The sequence below is a fragment of the Drosophila mauritiana genome, chromosome X, assembly GCF_004382145.1.
Source record: "Drosophila mauritiana strain mau12 chromosome X, ASM438214v1, whole genome shotgun sequence".
NCBI lineage: Eukaryota > Metazoa > Arthropoda > Insecta > Diptera > Drosophilidae > Drosophila > Drosophila mauritiana.
In genome coordinates this window covers 8,496,270-8,517,414 of record NC_046672.1, presented here as the reverse complement: position 1 = coordinate 8,517,414, position 21,145 = coordinate 8,496,270, and the positions used below count along the sequence as shown (strand labels likewise).

General features: G+C 39.5%; 1 protein-coding gene and 1 long non-coding RNA gene across 4 annotated transcripts; both read right to left on the bottom strand.

The window, feature by feature from the left end:
• Positions 1-15,018: 15,018 nt before the first annotated feature.
• LOC117147660 lies at positions 15,019-16,843 on the bottom strand. Of its 3 annotated transcripts, none has more exons than XR_004459853.1 (4): positions 16,507-16,843; positions 16,253-16,447; positions 15,920-16,073; positions 15,019-15,854 (listed from the first exon to the last, which is right to left on the bottom strand). It is a non-coding gene; the product is annotated as an uncharacterized LOC117147660 (long non-coding RNA). The 3 variants fall into 3 exon arrangements; XR_004459855.1 differs by having other exon boundaries at positions 16,512-16,843; XR_004459854.1 differs by lacking the exon at positions 15,920-16,073 and having other exon boundaries at positions 16,507-16,840.
• Positions 16,844-20,001: 3,158 nt separating this feature from the next.
• On the bottom strand, positions 20,002-20,957 carry LOC117148755 (probable U3 small nucleolar RNA-associated protein 11). The gene is made up of 2 exons (XM_033316348.1): positions 20,378-20,957; positions 20,002-20,274 (listed from the first exon to the last, which is right to left on the bottom strand). Exons 1-2 carry the CDS (start codon positions 20,870-20,872, stop codon positions 20,065-20,067), a joined length of 705 nt encoding a protein of 234 aa, XP_033172239.1. The 5' UTR covers positions 20,873-20,957; the 3' UTR covers positions 20,002-20,064.
• Between the last annotated feature and the right edge of the window lie 188 nt (positions 20,958-21,145).

The following is a 21,145-nucleotide window of genomic DNA, read 5'->3' as shown; positions in this document are numbered from 1 at the left end:
AAAAATATTTTCCCAGATTTTTTGTGAAAAAAATATTTGGTATTTTGATCAAAACATTCGAAATAATTACCCAAATATGGAATGTCATACCTCGTTGAGTTTGTTTCTTAAATCCCAATCGAATTGCATTCAAGTTTTGGAATTCTAGGAGGTTTCAATTTTTTGCAAATTTTGATGATGGTACCCCTTACAAAAAATGCGAAAATTTGGCCAAAAATTAATTTTACAAAATCAGTTTAAAAGTGAAAGGGGTTGTTAGTATTGGTTGTAAGGAGTACAAAATGGTACTCCTTTTTGCTCTCTGACCATTTTTAGTCAAGTTATAGCCAAAAAAGCCAATTTGAAATTTCATTTTTTTGCCAGAAATATTTTCCCAGATTTTTTGTGAAAAAAATATTTGGTATTTTGATCAAAACATTCGAAATAATTACCCAAATATGGAATGTCATACCTCGTTGAGTTTGTTTCTTAAATTCCAATCGAATTGCATTCAAGTTTTGGAATTCTAGGAGGTTTCAATTTTTTGCAAATTTTGATGATGGTACCCCTTACAAAAAATGCGAAAATTTGGCCAAAAATTAATTTTACAAAATCAGTTTAAAAGTGAAAGGGGTTGTTAGTATTGGTTGTAAGGAGTACAAAATGGTACTCCTTTTTGCTCTCTGACCATTTTTAGTCAAGTTATAGCCAAAAAAGCCAATTTGAAATTTCATTTTTTTGCCAAAAATATTTTCCCAGATTTTTTGTGAAAAAAATATTTGGTATTTTGATCAAAACATTCGAAATAATTACCCAAATATGGAATGTCATACCTCGTTGAGTTTGTTTCTTAAATCCCAATCGAATTGCATTCAAGTTTTGGAATTCTAGGAGGTTTCAATTTTTTGCAAATTTTGATGATGGTACCCCTTACAAAAAATGCGAAAATTTGGCCAAAAATTAATTTTACAAAATCAGTTTAAAAGTGAAAGGGGTTGTTAGTATTGGTTGTAAGGAGTACAAAATGGTACTCCTTTTTGCTCTGTGACCATTTTTAGTCAAGTTATATCCAAAAAAGCCAATTTGAAATTTCATTTTTTTGCCAAAAATATTTTCCCAGATTTTTTGTGAAAAAAATATTTGGTATTTTGATCAAAACATTCGAAATAATTACCCAAATATGGAATGTCATACCTCGTTGAGTTGGTTTCTTAAATCCCAATCGAATTGCATTCAAGTTTTGGAATTCTAGGAGGTTTCAATTTTTTGCAAATTTTGATGATGGTACCCCTTACAAAAAATGCGAAAATTTGGCCAAAAATTAATTTTACAAAATCAGTTTAAAAGTGAAAGGGGTTGTTAGTATTGGTTGTAAGGAGTACAAAATGGTACTCCTTTTTGCTCTCTGACCATTTTTAGTCAAGTTATATCCAAAAAAGCCAATTTGAAATTTCATTTTTTTGCCAAAAATATTTTCCCAGATTTTTTGTGAAAAAAATATTTGGTATTTTGATCAAAACATTCGAAATAATTACCCAAATATGGAATGTCATACCTCGTTGAGTTGGTTTCTTAAATCCCAATCGAATTGCATTCAAGTTTTGGAATTCTAGGAGGTTTCAATTTTTTGCAAATTTTGATGATGGTACCCCTTACAAAAAATGCGAAAATTTGGCCAAAAATTAATTTTACAAAATCAGTTTAAAAGTGAAAGGGGTTGTTAGTATTGGTTGTAAGGAGTACAAAATGGTACTCCTTTTTGCTCTGTGACCATTTTTAGTCAAGTTATAGCCAAAAAAGCCAATTTGAAATTTCATTTTTTTGCCAAAAATATTTTCCCAGATTTTTTGTGAAAAAAATATTTGGTATTTTGATCAAAACATTCGAAATAATTACCCAAATATGGAATGTCATACCTCGTTGAGTTTGTTTCTTAAATCCCAATCGAATTGCATTCAAGTTTTGGAATTCTAGGAGGTTTCAATTTTTTGCAAATTTTGATGATGGTACCCCTTACAAAAAATTTTACAAAATCAGTTTAAAAGTGAAAGGGGTTGTTAGTATTGGTTGTGAGGAGTACAAAATGGTACTCCTTTTTGCTCTCTGACCATTTTTAGTCAAGTTATAGCCAAAAAAGCCAATTTGAAATTTCATTTTTTAGCCAAAAATATTTTCCCAGATTTTTTGTGAAAAAAATATTTGGTATTTTGATCAAAACATTCGAAATAATTGCCCAAATATGGAATGTCATACCTCGTTGAGTTTGTTTCTTAAATCCCAATCGAATTGCATTCAAGTTTTGGAATTCTAGGAGGTTTCAATTTTTTTCAAATTTTGATGATGGTACCCCTTACAAAAAATGCGAAAATTTGGCCAAAAATTAATTTTACAAAATCAGTTTAAAAGTGAAAGGGGTTGTTAGTATTGGTTGTAAGGAGTACAAAATGGTACTCCTTTTTGCTCTCTGACCATTTTTAGTCAAGTTATAGCCAAAAAAGCCAATTTGAAATTTCATTTTTTTGCCAAAAATATTTTTCCAGATTTTTCTCCAAATCCATGAAATGTTATATTCTATCATAGAAAAGCTTACAAAACAAAGAAGAAAATAATGTACTTAAAATCAGTAAGGACAAGGAGGTCTATTGAATCAACCCACGTCTATACTGCAGTATGGGGTTGTGGAATCGAGTACGGACTCGGGCGACAGGTTGCTGTTCTATGGCTTTTCTTTTTTTTTTTGACGTTGGGGAAAGGTCGTGGAGTTTCCACGCCCAAGCCTGCACAAAACTGAGCCTGTGTACCATGGGTAGTTTTGATAAAATGTTTCAATGGCTGAACACATAACAGTTGACTGGCTGCCCGTGTCTGTGTGAGTGTTATTTTGTGACAGTGTGTGCGTGTTCTGTGTGTGTGTGACAAAGACTATAAACTCCAATGGAAAAAAGAAAAACTCAGCACACAGCGAAGCCTGAAGCTGAAACTCTCAAGCTCACGGCTCATGGCTCCCAGCTAACAGCTAACCCCCCAAAAAAATATTTGTGTATATATACATATACATATGTGTATATGCGCATGTTTATATATATCAGCTCCCCAAATACCCACACCAATCCGAAAATCACGTTGCTGCTGTTGACGATGCAACGCTGACTGGCATTTTGGGGTGGCGACGGTGATAAAAAGTTGTGCTTGCTGTAATAAAAACAGGGTCGAGAACTGTCGCCGATGCTGATACTACAGATACTACAGCACAGCCATGTCCAAGGCTGTAGGTACACATCCCGAAAATCGGGGCACTTATAGATCTCTAAGTTGGTTCTAACTTGAACTTAGCAAAGCTTCGCACTTAGGAATATTAAGAACGAAATATGTACTTAATAAGTATGTAGAGATTTCTTTTAGTGTATATCTAGCTTGTGAAATCGTTGCTATCGCTGCCAATGCAGAGTTTGTATTTCCAAGCACCGAAAACAGTTTTCAAGTTTTACGAAATGACCTTAAAGAATAAACATCAGCAAACAAAAAAAAACATCAACCAAATACAATGACAAATTTCAGTTGTTGCTCTTAACGTCTTAGTTTTGCTAGTTTTTTCATAGACAACATTTTTCTCTAAGTGTAGGAGGTTGTTTTGGGGCAAGGACCGACTGAATGAGGCTATTTGGAACACAACGATTTCGCGAGGACGACAACGACAACGCTTCTGATTCTGATGCTGATACTTACGAGAATGGAGATAGCTGCTAGCCGGGAATAAGGATGAGGATGGGAATTTGGATGGAAAGAGGACGAGGATTGAGATGGAGATGGGAATGACGATGATGATTACACGTTGACTATGAGGACTGAGTCGCTGCCGCTTTACCTCCCACTCAAGCTGCCAATTTTCTCAGCTTTTACACAAAGAAAAAAAGTTATCTTAAAAACTTCATTATAATATTGAATAAAATATTCTACCGTACTGAAAGATTTCACATGTTAACCGTTGATATTATATATGAATTTTTCCTAACATATATCTATTTTTTGTGAAGTTTCTTCATGGTGATTGACCGCCATCTCTCTATCTGTATTTCGGTGTAGATTTCCCTTTCCCATTTTCCCCGCCAGCAATTCTCCCACTTTCCGTGGAAGATATTCATCGAAAGCAGAATGACAGCCTAGAGACACATTCAAGGCGAAGGCGAGAGATAAGAAATGAATGACAGGCCCAAGAAACCAGAACCAGAACCAGATTCGTGTTTGGATTCAGGATGGCGAGGGGCCAGGATGCGGGAGGAAGGACCCGGAGCCAGGAGCTGGCCCAAGGACCTTCAGCTCCGGCACATCAGTCAGTGTCAGTGTGAATGCGAAATTGCGTTGCTTTTACGAGCTTGCCTTGGCAGCACAACTGCCACATAAAAGTAATGCCTGATGGATATATCCCTCCCCCGACGACCCCACCTCGCCAGATCCGTCGATCCTGGGCGAAAGGTAAACCGGAGTCCTTGCCATCGTTAGAAGATATATATCTGTGCGTTGCTTTGTTGCGAGGGGGGAGGGGAGCATAAATCACAGTTGCTGGCGTTTCGGGGCCAGATTTCAGAAGCTGGAGTCCTGAATCCAGAATCCAACCACGATGTTTCAACGGAATCACAGCCCATTTGGCGCACAAATAATTAGTTGCCAATGCAAGCCCAAGAAAATTGAACATAGATTAAAATTAAGATGTTCTATTATGTTTCAAAATTATTGTTTTATATAATGCCACAAAAATAACTGCGGTGTTTAGACGGAAGGCATAAAGAAAAAACTCAAAATGGAACATTTTTGTTTATGATTCGCATACAGTTCGGTTTCAAAAATAGAGTGCCCAATTTAATGTTGTAATTTCCTTTCTCCCATTTCGAAATCCTCCTTTCAAGCTGCATCGGATTCAAAATGGAATAAAAGTGCAGTTTGCAGAATGCATTCTGCAGGCAAAGAAGGAATGTCAATAACTAATGTCAATCAGGTGGCCCCCCGTTTTATTTCTTACCATATTTCCTACGCTGCCAATCGAACTTTGCTCTAGGAATTATGCTTATATAAGGGGGCAAGTTCCACAAATCAGCAGCAGCAAATACGTGCAACGACGATTCAGTCACGTACCGGGATCGGAAAAAAAGGAAATGGAAAATCAGGGAGGAGGACAAAGATAAAGTCGAGCTGGAGCTGCCGAGAAATATTTCCATTTCTTAGCAAAGCAGAGCACAGCAAAAATACCAGCCGGATATAAGCAAAATACAGTTCGCATTGGTGCACTGAGAAAAAATATAATTACCACCGAAAAATAAGAATTACAAAGGAAGTTTTCTTGTGTCTCAGCATATGATATTGAATTTTTATCTTATTGTTAGGTGTTTTAGGTGTTATTGTAATTGTTTATATTTTTTTTGACCTGAAGAAAGTACTACTATTATTGTGTTTCTCGCAGTGCACCCATCCACTTGTTTTACATGGACACACCGATATATAAATATACAATATCTATATATCTGCTTGTGGGCGTAGCATGTCAACTGTGATGGAGTCCTGAGGGGGCGTGGCAAGTGGATTACGTACCGGGTGGCAAGTGGAGCAGGTGTGGGGGTTTTTTCGGGTGGTTTTCTGGTTAGATGGCCACGCTTTGGCGGCCATGCCATAGGTCCCTCACCCTTCACTCAACGTCGGCCTATCTTTGGCCATACATTTCGATATGTACGAGCATATCTGCCGCACAGACAGCCTGTTTGCGGATCCTTCGCCTTTGTGGACTTACCATCGGACCTACCATCTTTCAAATCGGAGAACAGAGCAACAATGACATGTATCTACAGTAACTGAAAGTAATGTTAAACGAATTTGTATCTATAAATGTATCTTAAATATACGTTTCGCTTGATAGAAGAAGTAGTAATTATGTAATTATTACATCTTTCAGAGCAAAGTATACTTGATTATCTATATATCTAAACTATCTTTTCATTATTATTTATAAAGGCAACAAAAATGGAAAATTGCTGTGTGATATAAGCCTGCGTGGCCCAAAATATCTGTGTAGCCTCTACATCGTCAGTTACCTTTGACCCCAGCCCTCGACCTCTTGGCGTAATAACTTTATGCGAGGGTAACACGGAGGTCGCCGACAACGGGGTTAACCGAAATCGGGCCCAAACAAGCATAAAACTTGCCAAACGCCAATCGGTGCGAGTGTCTGTGTGTGTGCGTCGACATACCTGTGTGCGTGCCAAGCCCTCGGATTCAGCTTCAGATTCAGATTCTGATTCGGATTCGGATTCTGAGTCTGAGACGGAAGACAGAAGACAGCGGCTAGAGGAGCGGGGGTCAGCAGACAGCCAACGATGGAGCTCCTCGGTGCGTCGTGTTTCCTTCGCTATATCAGCGCAGTCATCATCGATATAAACTCTCGACTGGCTGAACACACTGACAAACTGACAGAAACGGCCATGGTTAGACAAGCACTGAGAGAAAATGTGCTCACTGAAATATGTAAGCAAATTTTAAGAAACTGAACGTTAAAATAAATTGAAAAAAATAAACATTATTGCAAACATAAAATGCAATTTTGTTAAGTTATATCATATCATATTATATCATACTCCACCCCAGTTTATCTCAGTGCACCTGCGCCTTTCCCAGGCTCTCATCTCTTCGATCCCAGCTCCCAGTGCCTCGGGATTTCCTCGGAGCTGCGCTGAGCCGGGCTGAGCTCATTCATCCATTCATTCATGCCGGCTCTCGGTTCGCTATAGTTCAGTTCAGTTCAGTTCAGTTCAGCTGAGCTCAGTTCGGTTTTGGTTTTGGTTTGGTTTGGTTTCGGATGCGTTTGTCGCTCTTTCGGCTTCCAAGGGGGCGTAGTGGGACATTGCGGGCGGCCGCTGTCCGGGAGGGGGGCGTGGCATTTGGGGTACGCAGCCACATAGCCGCAGACAGACGACAAGGAGGTTGGTTGGTTGGCTGGATGGATGGATGGCTGGATGGTTAGATGGTTGGTTGGCAGGGTCCAAAGTTTGCGGGTCCCGCCATGCGTATACGTAATCTGGCATTAGATTACTGATCCATGTCAAATCTTTGGCTAACGTCCGTCCGTCCTTCCGCTTGTCCGACCCGCTGGCCGTTCACTTCGCTGCGCCTCCGTTCGCGTTGTTTTGATTGATACGAAGGACCGGCGAACGGACAACTACACTGCCCGAAAAAAGGGGGTGGTATTCGATCTAAAATGAAATTATAAGGAACTTAAATGTTCTATAATCATTTGTTATATCATTATTATTTTCTTAATAGAAAAGAAATGCACCTGAAGTTATATATGTTATATTACAAGATTTTCAATTTGTAAATTGTATACATAATAAATATATATTATATTATTTTTATATTATATAATATATAATATAAATATTTTATTTTTTTTAATATTTTATTATATATATTTTTCTCGGAAATGAACCTATTTTGTACTATGTACTCTACCGTCTGGACTTCTTGCCAGGCTGCTTTGGTGTCGACAACCTCCTGCTCCTTCCACAAGAACCCCTCCCCCTTGAACGGCCCTGTACTCTTAAGACCCCCCCCTTTTGGCCACCACCCCCCTTTCTTCCTGCCATACGCGCCGCTGATTTTATGCGCATCGTTTCCACATCACAAAACAGGCGGCGAAAACGCTTCCCAATCCCCCATTTCCACGGGGCGGGGAGCCACCACCTGCCAAGGGGGCGGGGCTAAAAAGGTGAATTACTTATAATATTAAACAGTGGCCAAAACGGACACCAGGCGACGGCGAGTTGAGCAGGTGAATTATTGGCTTGAGTTCCGGGGAGAGTTTGAAGAAAATTTCAGTTGATTGAACTTTTATTTGCTGGGTGGCGAAAGGTGGAAGGGGCATCTCTACCTATGAAGTGGGTGCGCCAGGCGGAATCCAATCTCGCACTTCACTTACCCGGCAAAAAAAAAAGGAAAAACAAAAAAGGCTAAGGCCGCTGACCATTGTAATCAGCGCGAGATTATAACCAGATTGCGATGCGGCCAGGAATAAATTCTCATCTGCGGTTCTCATCTGATTAGGTGGTTATAAGCCTCACTGGGTCTAAGCGATTAATTCGATTAGTTGTTGGCAGAGGATCTCTTTTCGCCCTCCGACCGCACAGAGTATTATCCTGGGAAAGTGCTGAACACTGAAGTAGGTCCTTCACAGGGTGCACATGCTTTGATATTGATAGTTTACAGATGCATTCTTCTTGCTGAATTTTTTAAAAGTAGCTAAATGGTAAGGGAGCGTTTTAAAAAATTCTATACTTTATTATTTGAACCGAAAATTCCATGTAATATACTGCTCTTTCCCCCTAATGCCACTTAACTATTCACATTAAGCTTTCCGTCTATGATATTCAGCTGTGTTTCAGCCCATGACCCCGATGAACAAAAGTGAAAACCCAAACAAATACGACCCCTTCCCGTCGACCTTTCGTTTTCCCTTTCGCTCTTTGCGAGTCCTGCACTTCATTAATAATGCACAGTTTACCTTAAGAGGATTTTCAACGCCTCCTCTGCTAATAACCAGGACACAAAGGCATACACACACACACACGCTCACTCGCGCGCCACGCCCCCCACCACAACCGTCGCCCACTTCACCCACGCCTTTTGGGAGGCACAATATGAAAGGAAATATGTGGGAATTCTGCGATGCGCTGTTTCTTAGAGATCTTTTTGGGACAAAATGAGGAAGAAGCTTCTTTTGCTCTGGACTTGAGTACACTGGAAAAGATTTACAGCATAGTTTGACAACTGAAAAGGTAATGCATCTAATTTGTAATTAAAATTATGTACATTCTGGTGATTAAAACAAATTATATAGAAACCCACGGCCACACAATTTCTCTTTGTGTACGCGAATGGAGACTTTTTTCCCAGCACGCCCTAATTTCAGCTTATTATTAACCAGCTCGCTTGTGTTTGGTGGAATCACAAGGGGGGATGGTCGGCAGGGGGAGGGGGGGTTGTACTAGCGGTGCGGGGCAGAAGGCGCGGTGTGTGTGGGGGCGTGGTCACAGTTAACGGCATCAACATCTGTGAAGATGCCAGCATAATTATAATAATCATTTCATAATCATATTTTATTTGTAGTTTGCTTTTTGCCGAGTCCACCCCCTGCCTAACATACCCTCCCCCCCCCCCCCCCACCCCTCCTTCAGCAACGATCGCCCGCTGTGTGCCACGCCCCCTTCGCTGAAGACGCCTTCCCCTTGGAGAATTCACAACCCCGCAGCTTTGCGCTTATAACCATTTTTTCGAAACAGTTGCCAAAAAAAGGAAAGCAAACGGAGCAAAGGGGAATCTGTACACTGGAAATAAATTATAGTTTAATTTCTTTGCTGGCAAAATAGTGTGTTTAATTTAAGATGCTGTATGTGTTAATAGTTTCTCAAATGAAAGCCATAATTAATCAAAGTCTAAGTAGTCCACAAGTTCATAAATGATATTTACTTGCCATCTATTATCTATTATTATTAATATTATATATTATATAATATTATTTATATATTAACAAATATTATACAAATTTATATTAGTTCGAGTTTATAATGAATCTAATATGTTGCTTATTATTAGTAAACGAAACTTAATAGTTTAATATTAGCTAAAATAAATCATATTTAATGGTGAAGTATTAAAGTATATAGTAAATTGAACAATTTCTTACCTTTTTTCGCGCGATGTAGAGCCCAGTGGCGTAGGGGTGCCAGCCTCCAGGGGGCAAGGATGCGGATGGCAATGAGGATGTGGATGCGGATGAGGGCGAGGGTTCGAGGGTTCGAGGGACTAGCAGACACAAGAGCGACAGATGTGTTTCTCATTCGATTTTTAATATGCGGCCAATCTAACTGTAATTGGTTTGTTATTGTCTCCCCCGGCAAGGACGACTGGGTGCGACAGGGACGGCGCGAGTCAAGTCCCTGGTGTATCAAAGGACTCGAGGGTTCGCCATAACCTTCCCCAGCCCCCTTCCTCCCCCCTTTCCCTCACCTCTGTTACTTTTTCGGGCGGGTTCCCTGCTGCGGTAAATATCTATCGTTTATTGTTATTGCTCTTGTTCGCTCTATTGTTTTCATTGTTCTGTACACCCCCCTCCCCCTGCTCCATTCCCCTTAACGTGTTTGGTTAAATTTATGAAAAATGTTGTTCACACTTTTTCTTGCCAGCCGAACAACAGGAGTTGCAGCAAAAGGGGGAAGAAGAATGGCAACAGTACCGAAGGCCACCTGCTGAGGGGATGGTGCGCCCGAACAGGTGGCGATGGGCGATGGGCGATGGGCGGTGGGCGGTGGGCGGTGGGCGGTGACCTCTTGTTGGTGTACCAAATGGGTTACACGCTCGCACATGTGCCACACTCACACTCCCCCAGATTAGTGCTCAAATGCTTGTTACCACTTTACCCCAATCCCAATCCCAATACCAATCCCTATCCCGGGGTCTCAAAAAACCCAAATCCCACAACCAATAATCCAACCCGAAAAGCCAGCCAAAGTTGTTGAGCTCTACATGACAAAAACTAACATCCAAAAAAAGGAAACAAAAAAACGTGTATCGAAGTTGCCACTTGGGGTACGATACTTTATAATGGCTAACCAGATTTTAAGAGGATCAACATGGGCGAATGGAAGCAAGGACCTTCAAATGCGCCAGTTAACAGGGCAGTAGATGTAGGGTTTACTTTAAGATGAGGCTTCTATGAAAAGGCTTCCAAATGGGAAATGAAAGCGATTTGATTTGATTGGAAGCTACATCTTAAAATTTGAACTTCTCACTTCAGTGACGAACTCCTATGATGATTAATTCTCCATCTCCCGTTTGTAATTAACCGAAAAGTCCATTCTAATTTGCAAACCCAGCGCCATTCATTGCGGAATAAATCCAAATGAACTTTGCCCTGCTCACCTCTGGTCAAACTGCTTCCGCTAGTTTGCAAACCCTTTTCCATTCCGGCGCCCAAATGCCCACAACTTCTTCTGACCGCAATGCCCATTCACATCAGTCAAGATGCACTGCAAGAAATAGATGGCTCACATCAAACTGGGAGTTATCAAAACTAAAGCTTAATAGCTTTATCGATTTAAATATCTTAGCACATAATATGTGGATTGTATCCATATATAGTTCATTCGAGAAGAACATATTTTGTTAGAAAATTAACTAAATTTACATTTCTTATTTAGCAACAGTCTTCGACTAGCTCTTGTCGAACGCGGTTGTAAAAATTGAACGCTGCGATCGTTATCTTCTGTTCTCTCTGAGAACATTTTGGTGTACATTAGATATTTTCTGTTTTCTTCTTTAATTGTGATATTCGCAAAGGACTACAATCAAACGTTCAAGTGATGCAATTGGTGATGCTGAAGCATCTGCCGTTGAAAAAATGCGTACTAAAAGGAATAAACCACTAGTGGAGCGCCAGAACGAACGGGGCTCCAAGCAATTTACAAATTATTTTCGTCCACTACAAACTTTAGACGATGATAATGATGATAAACCTATTGAAACGGACACACTTGATGAAATAATAATCAAACCACCTCCTATAACATTAATTAAACAAAATACAAAATTTGTACACGAGCTAATGGCTAAAATTAAAACTGATGATTACTTTATTAAAACCATCTCAATTGGAATTAAAATATTTTTACCAAATATGGACTGTTTCAATGCAGCTTGTAACCAACTCAAGGAACATAACTGTGAGTTCTACACGTACGATACTAGATCAAACAAGCCATACAAAGCCATTTTATCCGGGCTGGATAAACTACCAATTGAAACTGTCAAATCCATGCTACAAAACCTAGGATTACAATGCACCGAAGTCAAAATTGTGGAAAAGAAAACTAAGTCTGATCATGAATTATTACTGTACATTGTTTATTTCGTAAACAAAAGTATCACAGTAAAGGAACTGCGCAAAAACTTTATGTATGTCAACCACACTAAAGTACGCTGGGAGTATAAAGTGAAATTGCAGAATAAAATTACTCAATGCTACAATTGCCAACTATTTGGACATGGATCAAATAATTGTTCAGTTAAAACATCATGTGCCCATTGTGCTGGATCACACCAGACTGCCGTATGTATGGACGTAAACAACAAAAAATGCGCTAACTGTAAAGGCGACCATCCATCGACAGAACTGACATGCCCATGCCGAATTTCTTATCTCAATTTACTTTCCAAACGCTCATCACAACGCATTGGAAGAAATAACTTGGAAGCTCATGGAATGAGGAATTCTAAGCAACACATCGCTCCATCTGCTCTCTTTGGAAATCAACCCCAGATCTCATTGCCTACTCAAACTAAGAGAGTGCAACAACTCAACTTTGGTAGCTATAGTAATGCACTCACCAATATTCATACTCTGCCTAATCCCAAAGCAAATATCACAAATGAAACTAATCTCTTTTCATGTGAAGAGATAAATTCTCTTTTGTCTGAATTAATAACAAGACTTAATGAATGCTCCAATAAGGGAGAGCAATTTCAAGTAATTTCTCAGTTAGCGATTAAGTATGTTTACACAAACAAATAATTTTATTGATAATTTGAATATTATGGCATGGAATGCTCGTGCCGTTAGAAACAAACGTATAGAACTGATCAAGTTCTTAGAAAATAATCACATTCACATAGCACTTATAAATGAAACGTGGCTGACTCATAGTGACCGTTTTAATATACCCGAATACTCTATATACAGAAATGACAGGAAGGAAAGTAGGGGAGGCGGCGTTGCCATTGCAGTTAGTAACACATTGATACATGAACAAATACCCTGCATTAAAAGTCATGTTATTGAAAATGTAGGTATACAAATCAACACTGACTCTAATTCCAGTCTAAAAATTTACTCTATTTACTTTGCTGGAAATACTTCAAAATGTATTCCTAGTTCATGTGATTTATCTTGGGACCATAATCATTTAAAAAGTTTGTATAGATCTGATCTCCTTAAGATCTCACAAATAAATGGAAATTTTCTAATTTGCGGGGACTTCAACTCGCGCCACAGAGCATGGAAGTGTACCCGAGCCAATGGTTGGGGCAAAATTCTCAATGAACTTTCAGATCTGGGAAAATTCAGTATTTTGTACCCTACGCAACCCACATATATTCCGCATAACCATAAAGCAAAAGCATCAACATTGGACCTATGCCTCACTAATATCCCTAACCAGCTGGCTAATCCAGCAGTAATGCAAGAGCTTTCCTCTGATCACCTACCAGTGGTTATTAAATACTCTACAAATTTTATGCGCAATGTAAAAACATATCCGATTTTGGGAAGGGCAAATTGGGCGCTTTTTAAGAGAATTATAAATGAAAGGCTGATGGTTGAAGAGGTGGTTGTCAACTGCTCACAGATATCGACTTTGGATATTGATAATTTAATCGGCTCTTTCACTAGAGTAATCAATTATGCCTTTCTTAAAGCAGTCCCTCATAAACCTATACATCACTCCAAGCTTACACTCCCTGTACATATAACTGAATTATTTAAAACAAGAAATATTATCCAAAGACAATGGTTTAGGTCACGTCATCCATTATTAAAATCAAGATGTGATCATTTAAATTACATCATACGAAAAGAGCTTTTCATTTATAATAATGCAAAATGGAACAATAAACTTCAAAAGCTGGATAAATGCAGCAAACCCTTTTGGAATATAACCAAAGCAATTAAAAAAAGAAAACAAATTGTTCCGTGTCTAAGTAAAGCTGATGAAATATACGCTTCTGGAAAAGAAAAAGCGAATATTCTTGCTGATGTCTTTCAACTGAAGCATAATCTGACACATTCATATTCAAACCAAAATACAATTGACCAAGTCAAAATATCTTTACAATCTATAGCTGAAACCCCAAACAACATCGCAGAAATTTGTAGAGTCACTTATCCAGAGGTTTTTTCAATTGTAAAAGCTCTCCATACTAGAAAATCTCCTGGAATTGATGGAATACCTAATATATCCTTGAAAAACCTTCCTACAAGCGCCATTAATCATATTGTTAACATTGCCAATCACTGTCTTCAGGCAGGCTATTTCCCACGGGATTGGAAGATAGCAAAAATAGTTCCAATTCTCAAACCAGGAAAACCTCCTGATAACCCTGAAAGCTACCGACCAATAAGCCTATTAAGCGGTTTGTCCAAGATTCTGGAAAAATTAATTAAATTGAGATTGGTGAAATTTTTGGACATACACAACACACTACCAACGGTACAGTATGGTTTTAGAAATGGTCTAAATACCATACTGCCGACCTTAAAACTAAGAAATTATATTAAAGAAAGTATCCAATCCAAACAATCTGTAGGGCTGGTTACACTTGATATTGAGGCTGCATTTGATACTGTATGGCATGACGGACTGTTGCACAAACTAAAGATGATTGGAACTCCCATATACCTCATTAAAATAGTTCAAAATTTTTTGACACATCGATACTTTAGCGTTAATTTGGACAGTAGTCAATCTGCTAGACGAATTTTAAATGCAGGTGTGCCACAGGGTTCTGTCTTAGGACCTACATTGTTTAATATTTTTACACACGATATTCCACAAGCTACAAACTGTGTACTTTCACTGTTTGCTGACGACGCCGCTGTCTACAGTGCTGGTTTCTCGTACAGCGAGATAAATCAATCCATGCAGAGTTACTTAAATGAATTAGACATATATTACAAAAAATGGAAAATTAAAATTAACCCTAATAAAACGAATGCTATATTTTTTACAAAAAGAAGGAAACCTCGTTATCTTCCTGATAGACAGTTGCGAATACTAGACTCTCCAATACAATGGGTTGACAACATTCGATATTTGGGTATAATTTTTGATAAAAAACTAACATTTAAATACCACATCAACAACACAATTATGAAAGTTAATAAAATTATTTGCACACTGTACCCTCTAATAAATCGTAAATCTAAATTATCAATATCCAATAAGATCATAATTTTTAAAACAATTTTTAATCCAATATTAATGTATGGGTCACCTGTTTGGGGTAGATGTGCTCAAACTCATATCAAAAAACTTCAAATATGCCAAAACAAGCTGTTAAAATTAATAATGAACTTACCTTATTACACAAACACTAAGTACCTACATATAAAAGTAGGTGTACAAAAAGTTCAACAAAAAATACAATATTAACAATCTTTTGTTTCAAGTCTTAGTTTTTTAAGTTAGTTGTAAGTCAATTAAGGTTTTTCTTCTCCCTTGTTTTCCTTAATAAATAATAAATATTGTTATACAAAAAACTAAAAACAGGTCAACTAGACATAATTAATAAATATTTCAGATGAAAGCCTTAGCTAAACACTGTAAATACCTAATTATACCATTAGCTTTAATGAAATGTACATATATATATAAGGGATAAAGCACAAATAAATTAAAATTAAATTAATTTCTTATTTAGCATAACCACTTCCGGCTGCTTTGAGTGTCCCTCGGGACTTGGTAGCTGGATAGCTGGCGGAAGGGGTGGCATTTTTGTGGGTGTGCGCTTTACACGCACATAATCCTCGACCGGGGACGCATCTGAGTCCGCATCCTCATCCTCATCCTCATCCGCATCCGCATCCGCATCCTCATCCGACTCCCAATCTCATATCAGATTTGTCGCTATCGCCATCGCCAACGCCCGGCGTCGTGGTCTAAACGATTGATGGCACTCGTCGACATCGTCTGCCATGTCAAAAATGCTCATCCACATCCATTTCCACATCGACGGAGCAAACCCCCTTCGCACTGGGAATTTTGAAAGTGTGCGCACGGTGTTTTCTGGTGAGGAAATGATAAATTGCGCATTTGGGAGTTTTAAAGGTCAATTTAGGGGTTAGTCTCACACTGTCGATTCCGATTACGAAACAAGCTGACTGAGAGATGAACGTCTAGGATAATGATTTCTATATGTTGTTTACTTGGCTTTTTATGGAAAACTGAACATTTGAGCTAGTAGTTAACACTAAATGTTAAGCAGTTCTCTTGATAATGAAGAATCTAAAACAGAACTTTATATGTTAATACAAAGCTTAGATTCCCTTTTGACTTGAAAACTTTTGTCAAAATAGCCAGCGCTGTCTATAAACTAGCTAGTTGAGCATCGCTGGCCATCCATAAACAGCGACACTTCAAAGTTAACTCGCCCAATAAAAAGTCCATGTACGATTGCGACTTACGGAAAGTAACAGGGTTGCACTCCAGTGTGGTAGTCCTTCAGATTCGTAGTGCTCGTCCTGCTCGGATTCGGATTCGGATGCGGATGCGGATGCGGATACGGGTTGGGATCCGGGGCCTGAAGTCTCGGGGTCTCCGCACTGCGACGGGGGGTAACTGCGTGAACCGAATTTGCTTATGGGATTTGTCTAGTGCGCCTGTTGACTTGCCAGTTGGCGTTTATATTAATGGCTCAGGTTGGGCTCGATTCACTCACTCAACTCGTTTATGTTTTTCCACCGGATTGTTAGGGATCGTTGCCAACTGACGCGTGCCCGCTTTTTCGGGTTTCCATTTAGGGTTTTACGGGGTGGTTTTGTATATTTTTTTTTTGGTTTGCTTCCCCGTTGTCGTTTTACTTATAAGGTGCCTCTAATGGCAGGTAAATCATAACTGTAACTATGATGACAGACAGTTTGTCTAGCGCAAATGTCATGGCAGGGTTGTCACCTTCCCATGACCCATTATTCTGTTTTAAATAAAAGTTAATAGCTAACATTCATATTTAGTGTTTTTAGCTACATATTGGTCATAAGGAATTGCACAGCTATAATTATTAAGAGAACATACATTTTAGTGCAAATTTAAGCATTTTTAAGGGTTAAGGGTTGCCATCATGAAAGTTTGCAAGGACTGGAAAAATATAATTATAAATATTGTGCATCATTGATTGAAAATGTAGTTACAAGTTCAGCGAAGTATGACATTCCATTTTGCAGAATTCTGTGGAAATGCATATTTTTTCAAGGTACTTTAAGCTGTAACTTAATTTTTAATATTTTGCTTCACATTATTTGTTAATTGAATGTCATTCAAATGCATAACAGGTAAGTAATTCGAAAGAAATTGAAAAACAATAGCAGCGTAATTGTAATGATTTATTTGACGGCTGAATTATAATGGCTTTTATGCACTTAGCAATTGTTTGATCCCAGCGTTCTTCAGTTCCCAGCCACGCCCCTCGACAGCGCACTCGCCCACTCGCGTCAAATCCCCGTAATTTGTTTATCAATCTGGAATTGGCTTGCAAATGACATCTCCGGACTGCCTCCGAAACCCCTTTCCCCCTTTCCCCTGCACATTAGCCGTGCATCCGGTTCCCAAGCAAGTGCCACGCCCACAGCCAAAACGCAGTCACTAGCCGCCCCCAGAACCGTGACATTGAACGGAAACATCGACGTCGCTTCACAAGGAAACTGTGCACTGCGCAAAAAGTGAGCTACTTTTGTATCTTACAACAATTTGCATAAGAATATTTAAAATCTTTGAAGCCATTATTATACAAATACTATCTCATAAAGTTCACAGTTTGTTCTTTAGAAACCAAATCCTTTTTATCCAACTAAAGCTTAAGGTTTCTTACAGCATTGTATGCTTCTGATGCTAGAATATTATTTAGAATTTATGTTGCGTTGATTATTTCTCTCTGTGTAACCTTAGCGTCTGGTTTTTTGGCTCCGGTCGTGGTGTAAGGCACGTGTAAAAGTTTGCCGCGCCGGTCACGTGACCGCACGTGTCCCGCCAGTCGCCCGCCCACCAAAAAACCGAAGAAAAACCCCCGATAAGGAGTAAGGCCGTCAGGAACTGGGCGACTGGGCCGCCGTGATAAGCGCAACCTGACAACTCAGCGCGTGTTCCTGAGTAGATGTCACCGACCAGGTTCAGCGCAGCTCTTGGTCCCTGGATTTCTGCAGTTCTGGAGGTCTGCAGCTCTGCTGGTCTGGAGTTCCGCTCTGGGCGAGGGCCGCCTATCTGCGCGTGTGGATCTGATCTGGGATGAAAGGGACTGGTCCAACCTTCCATCATCGATGGTTTTGTTAGCGTAAATATCTTAATTCACCGCTTCGCCGCCCCCGACACGCGTGAATCGTGTGCATTTGACATGGGAACCGCTTTCCGCTTTCCCCCGCCTCGCATTTCACTTCAGCGTCTTTTTTCCTTTAAAGCGGAAAAGTGCGCCGAAAAAAGTATTTCACGCAATTCATTCTCACACACAATCACACGAACACAACGCGATTTAACGAGCTTACAATGAATGCATAATCCTTTTTTGGGAACAGGACTCCAAACACTCTCATATCCTTTTTTGTGCACTACAACGTGGGAAGTTAGGAATCACTTGTGAATTATGTGCTAACAATTTTTGTTGCTTTTTGAAATGTTTTAGATATAATCAAACTAAACATATTTATAAGTATTCTGATCTACGAAAGAACATTAAATCAACATGGATATCGCAATATATACTATATACTAAAGCCTTCGAATGAATCCTTTTCATAATCCCTTTTATATTCCCTTACCAATCCGTTTGCAGCATATGTAATATTAAAAGACATAGCAATAAATCCTTTTCCCAAATACAACTAACCATATTTTAGGTTTTTTTTAATCATTATAAATTAATCATCTATAAATGATAATAAATTAATCATTTATAAATTACCTACCAATCGTTATTAGCTGGGGCTTGACTTCGCATACCCTTGCCATTCTGTAATTATATCCGTTAAATTCGATTTGAAGCAAACACTTTAGCGGGAATTTGCCATGTCCATTGTCGGAGGCAACTAATATTCGGGGAAACCTTGACCTGCCCGCCCCCAGAAAGGCAAACAAAGTAGAAAAAAAGAAAACACTGTCACCCCAGTTGCATGCACATTCATCCAGAGCAGTCACACACATGTGCCCACCGCAATCACAATGCCATTTCCATTCTCATACCCAATCCCAATCCCATTTTGCCTGCACCCCTCGCAGTTTGGCAGTTAAGTTTCAAATTACAAACCCAATTGATGCTAGTTAAAAAATCTGTGCAGGTTTTGCGTTACCATTCGGACCCATCCTCAACTTCATCCCCGATGAGCCCTGTTTGTTGTGATGCACTCGTGACAAGTCCGATTAGGTGAGCCGTACACCGCGGATCCGACCCGAGCCCATCTATCCCATCCCTTCCATCCCCTTAACGCCGCTCTCGAGCCATCTATTGTTGTGGAAAGTGTCAACATAGCCATCTATTTTATGCATAATTTGGCGTGCCAAAATGCGCGACTCATCAAAATGGTGTCATATGTTTTTAATCGGGGAAAACAAGGACCAGCAGGCAAACAAAAAAAAGAAAAGATACGGGGAGTGTTTGCCCGGTTGTCTGTCGCCTGCGGTTTTCAATTCCAAAAGTTGCAGCCGGTTGCTTATTTTACAAAAGACAAACATATAAGAGTTACATTGAATATTGTAAACATATGTTGAATACAGTAACTTGTAAGAGCACATATATAATATTAGTCTTGAAATGTTACTCGGAAACAAGAAGAATGAATTTAAAAAAAATTCTTCACAATAAATAAGCTGACTTTTTAAATAAAACATTACTAATGTTTAAAAACTGGCAGTTTGAAAATGGGGTTATGACTTGGCTAAGCGTACCTAACTTAACGAAACATGCACTAAATTTGGTCTGTGTCTTGGAAAGGTCTAAATTTCGTTGAATATTTAACGAATCTGAAAAAAGCTCTTAGCCGAGTTGCAGACCCATTCGGATAACGAATATTCTGATCAGAATATTCGAATTAATGGCCAAAAAGTAAAATGCAATACGTCATTGAGCTAGTTACTTGCATTTGAATCGCATTCAAAATTGCGAATTGGAAATGTAATTCCTTCCCATTTTTTGCAAATGTTGATGCTTAATCCAAGCCAATAAAAATCATAGTTTTGTCAAAAGTCTTCAACTAACACTTAATTGCTTTATTAACTAAAGGGGAACAAGACCATCCTATTTCTTGCGTTCGTAGCGGAACTTGTAGACGGGCGCACCGTCCTTGGTTCCGGCCTTTATTTTCTTCGGCTTCAGAAGACGTGGCTGCTTGAGGGCGTTCTGCAGCTGAATCTTCTCCTGGACGATGGCGAGTTCCCTTTCACGCTGCTCGCGTTTCTTCAGCTCGTTGATGCGCTGCTGTTTGGAGGGGTTTGGTTCAGTTGGTTTCTAAAAAATTAGACATCAAAAGTCATAAATATAATACCAATTATAAATTAGTTTCCCACAAGAACATTCAACCTTGTTGGTTTTAAAGCGGGAGATCACCTACCGATTTCCTCTTCTTTTCCTCCTCATCGTCATCCTTTAAGATCCTGTCGCGCAGGTCCAAATATGTGTATCCGTCTTCGTCAAAGGTGATACGTTTGTTTTCTGCTTTCGCTATGGCATCCACGTCCACCAGCGAGACCTTCAGGCGTTCGATCTTCTTGCGCTCCATGGTGCGCTTCATCACCACGTACTTCAGGTCCTGCGTCTGCATGAGCGCCAGTTGCTCCGGAGTGTGCTCGTCCTTCTTGTCCTTCTCGTGGTGCTCATCGTTGGACAGCTTGGAGTTGATCATGTGGTGGTAGAACTCATCGGGATTCTTGTTCTGCGCCCGGCGGTACAATAGCTTCAGGGTCTTCTGCTTTTTCTGTGCGTCGATGGCACGCTTCTTGTAGTCCTTCTTCTTCTCCAGGAATCCCAGGTGCTGGCGCGCCTCCGGCTGGTGGCGCTCCCTGTGCACCTTTTGGTTGCTTTTCGACGCATTCTTCCACGAGGACATCTTGAATTAATGCTAATCCTCGACAGCAATCAAATGTTCTGTTTTGACAAACGTGCGCTTGGGAATTAGAGATGCACAACTGCTCGATAGATGTATCGCATTGACTCAAAACATCGAATGTGGTGTTAATCGGGAATTTTTCATAAAAATCGCTTTGGTAAAAATTCAAGCGGCCTTCTTACAGACATCAATACAAATACCATTCGAAGTCTACCATTTAAGACTTTCGTGTAAACTACATTCATGTGAATTTCACAATGGCAATATGATTGA

What these genes read in the sequence shown, in the direction of transcription:
- LOC117148755 (XM_033316348.1), bottom strand. Translation starts at nt 20,872, where the DNA reads ATGTCCTCGTGGAAGAATGCGTCGAAAAGCAACCAAAAGGTGCACAGG. An exon ending in AGGAAAAGAAGAGGAAATCG is followed by an intron (nt 20,275 to 20,377) that starts GTAGGTGATCTC and finishes CTAATTTTTTAG; the next exon opens with AAACCAACTGAACCAAACCC.